Raw genomic sequence first — 2,978 nt, forward strand, 5'->3', positions numbered from 1 at the left:
CCATCCATCCATCCATCCATCCATTCACTGTCCATCCACACCCATTCACCATCCACCCACCCATCTACCATCCACCATCCATTCACACCATCCATCATCCACCCATCCATCCATCCATCCATCCACCCATCCACCCATCCATTCATCTATCCACCATCCATTCACACCATCCATCCATCCATTCATCTTTCCATTGATCCATCCATCTATCCACTGTCCATCCACCCACTCACACATCCACTATCCATTCACTGTCCATCCATCATCCATCTATCCACCGTCCAAGCACCCCACTATCCACCATCTACTATCCATTCACTGTCCATCCACCCGCCCATCCACCATCCATCCATCCATCCATCCATCCATCCATCCATCCATCCACCATCCCTCATCGCCCTAGATGAGGCAAGTGAGCCTTGGTTTTGGCCTTCGTAAATGAGAACTCAGAAGACCATTCAGGGCTGTTTTGGGGTGTAAGTGTTCCGTAAGTGCTCGGATGCCTGCACAGATACTGCTGATAAAACACTTGTCACAAAGGCCTGGCCCAGGGGAGTGTCCGTCAAACGGAGCAACCCTGCTTTTCACTCGAGTCTGCTTCTCTCTCTCTCGTTCCTACAACAGAGAAGAGAAGGGTGAGAAGAGGAAGAAGAAGGAGAAAGAGGACAGGAAAGACGAGGAGGAAGAGGCCGAGAAGACCAAGGAGAAGGCTGGCAAGGAAGGGAGGAGCAACTTGGGGCTGGAGCTGGAGGAGGAAGAGGACAGCACAGACAGCAGAGGCAAGAACACGGCCATGTGAGGGCTTCCGGCCACCGCCTCCAGGCAGCCCCCAGAGATGTCCAACGCCCCTTCCACACCCTATGCACAACACCTTGGACCCAAGGATGATGAAGTGGCTCCATTGAGAGGCCTCGGAGGCCCCCTGTTCCCTCACGAAGGCTTGTGGTGACCCTGGAGCACAGAGAACATTCTGCTGGGCTGTCAGAGCCGGAAGTCTTTCGGGGAGTCCACTGCCTCACCTTTCTCCTGTGGAGCAGTGGTGGGCTCGAACCAGCGACCTCTTGGCTAGCAGCTGTGTGCTGTGACCGCAGTGCCACCAGAGTGCGTCAGGACAAGCCCCCAGACCTCGCCAATCTCTTGGCAGTGTCACTATGACCCACTGCCTGATTTCTCTTCCTCTGGCTGATGCCTGTTGGCCTAGACCTTCTCCGGCCCCGGTGCTACCTGAGAACCAGCTCGGCCCAGCGCTGCTGTTGCTGCTTCCTCTCCAGAACTGGTCAGAGCCCCGCAGAAGGAAGCACTCTCAGGCTCTCTGACTCAGTTTCTCCCCTGGGGAGGATGCCTTTGGGGTGATGTGGGTGTTGCCTGGGTTGGTTTGGAAGTTGAAGAGCCTCAATTCCTAGATGCTCCGAGCTGATTAAACACTCCCTCACGTGACAGCCTTGTCTGTGTTGCTCTGTGTCCAGCTTTTCTGGACTTTGAGCCCCAAGTTCCGTCTCCTGGGAAATCCTCGCCCACCTGCCCTGTGCTGTGGGGCACGTGACAACCGGTTATTGGGGGGATGGGAGCCTGGAGCACCTTCTCTTCCCAGATCCGGCACCCCTGGACCTTGCCCTGTTCCTAACGAGGACATGCATAGAGCCTGGGTTGTGTCCCTAGATAAAACTCCCCCTGGAAGAGGTGCCTCCGAAGATAGGCTTGGCCACCTGCTTCTGAAAGTTCACAGCTGTGAAAAGGCCAGGGAGCAGCTGTTGGGCTCGGGTTTCCAGACACGGACACTTGTGGATGGACCTTGGGATAGAGGGGTCCAGCTGTGGGATTGTGGGGCCAGGGCGCAGTTATGGGTCAGAATTGACTTGACTACTACATAAAACAACAAAAGCTAAGGTTCAGATGGGACCCAGCTCAGAAGGCGGGGTCCTCTGCCCAAACAGTGCCAGTGTTGTCCACCAGGCGGCGGAAAACCGCCAACCCAGCACAGCTGGGACAATGGCCTGGGAGAAGCTCCGTGCAGCCCCTGGAGTCGTCCCTCCCCTGCACGCCTCCTCAGTCTGGGTTCCGGAGGAGGGAGGCGCTGGACCGCAGGTCGGAGGAGCTGTGCAGGGGCCGCTGGGACTGCCCAAGGGTTGGAGGTGTGGGCAGGTTCAGTCAGGGTCAAGTCTAAGAGTTTACACTATAGGACAGAGAGGGTTTAGGCTGAGGAGAGGACTTCTTTCCTGATTGTGGGCCCTGGTGGAGCACCCCAGATGTGGACAGTTGTGGGTGGCCATGTGGCTCTAGTGAAGAGAATGGAGGTCAAGGGTGGGCCTAAGGAGACTGGATGCTCCAATGCTGGGACCCTGGAAGAGGGCACCCCCTACTTCCCCCGCAGTGGCCACACCCACGTCCTCTATGGCTGCATGAGGCAGAGGACAGTCAGACCTGGATGGATGGATGGATGGACAGACAGACAACACGTCCTGCGCACGGCCCTGGTCCTGCGGCGGCTCAGGCCTCGGGGAGAGGAAGGAGGGTTCCCAGAGCGCTACCCTGGGGGCGGGGCCTCCCCCCTATTCCCCAGCAGTCACCCATGAGGAGGCGTGGCTAGCAGCTCTGGGGCTGTACTGTCCCCCTTCCTCGTCTCTGTCATCACGGTCATTCACGTTGTCCCGTGGCCGCTGGGCCTGCAGTCAGTCCTGTGGGAACCCTGTGCCCATCTGATTTCCTCCTCTCACAGAGCGACCCCTTGCTTTCACGGAACTCCTCCCCTTCCTCTAAGCCCTGCCCCACCCTGCCCCTTCCCATCCATCCATCCATCCATCCATCCATCCATCCATCCATCCATCCATCCATCTCTCCACCTCTCCACCCATGCATGCATCCATCCATGCATCCATCCATGCATCCATCCATCCATCCATCCACTCATCTCTATCCATACATCTATTTGTCTACCCATCTATTTATCCATCCATCCATCCATCCCCCATCCATCCACC

General features: G+C 57.2%; 1 protein-coding gene across 1 annotated transcript in view; it reads left to right on the top strand.

The window, feature by feature from the left end:
- Positions 1-2,573, top strand: part of LOC102866282 — a 4,887-nt gene extending 2,314 nt beyond the window's left edge. The window contains exons 4-6 of the mRNA XM_006897964.1: positions 632-795; positions 1,954-2,132; positions 2,281-2,573. Of these exons, the coding sequence (XP_006898026.1) occupies positions 632-795; positions 1,954-2,132; positions 2,281-2,573 (636 nt within the window). The remainder of the gene's footprint in view (positions 1-631; positions 796-1,953; positions 2,133-2,280) is intronic.
- Positions 2,574-2,978: the final 405 nt, after the last annotated feature.

The sequence above is a fragment of the Elephantulus edwardii genome, unplaced genomic scaffold, assembly GCF_000299155.1.
Source record: "Elephantulus edwardii isolate Elephantulus edwardi_28Jun2011 unplaced genomic scaffold, EleEdw1.0 scaffold00217, whole genome shotgun sequence".
Taxonomy (NCBI): Eukaryota; Metazoa; Chordata; class Mammalia; order Macroscelidea; family Macroscelididae; genus Elephantulus; species Elephantulus edwardii.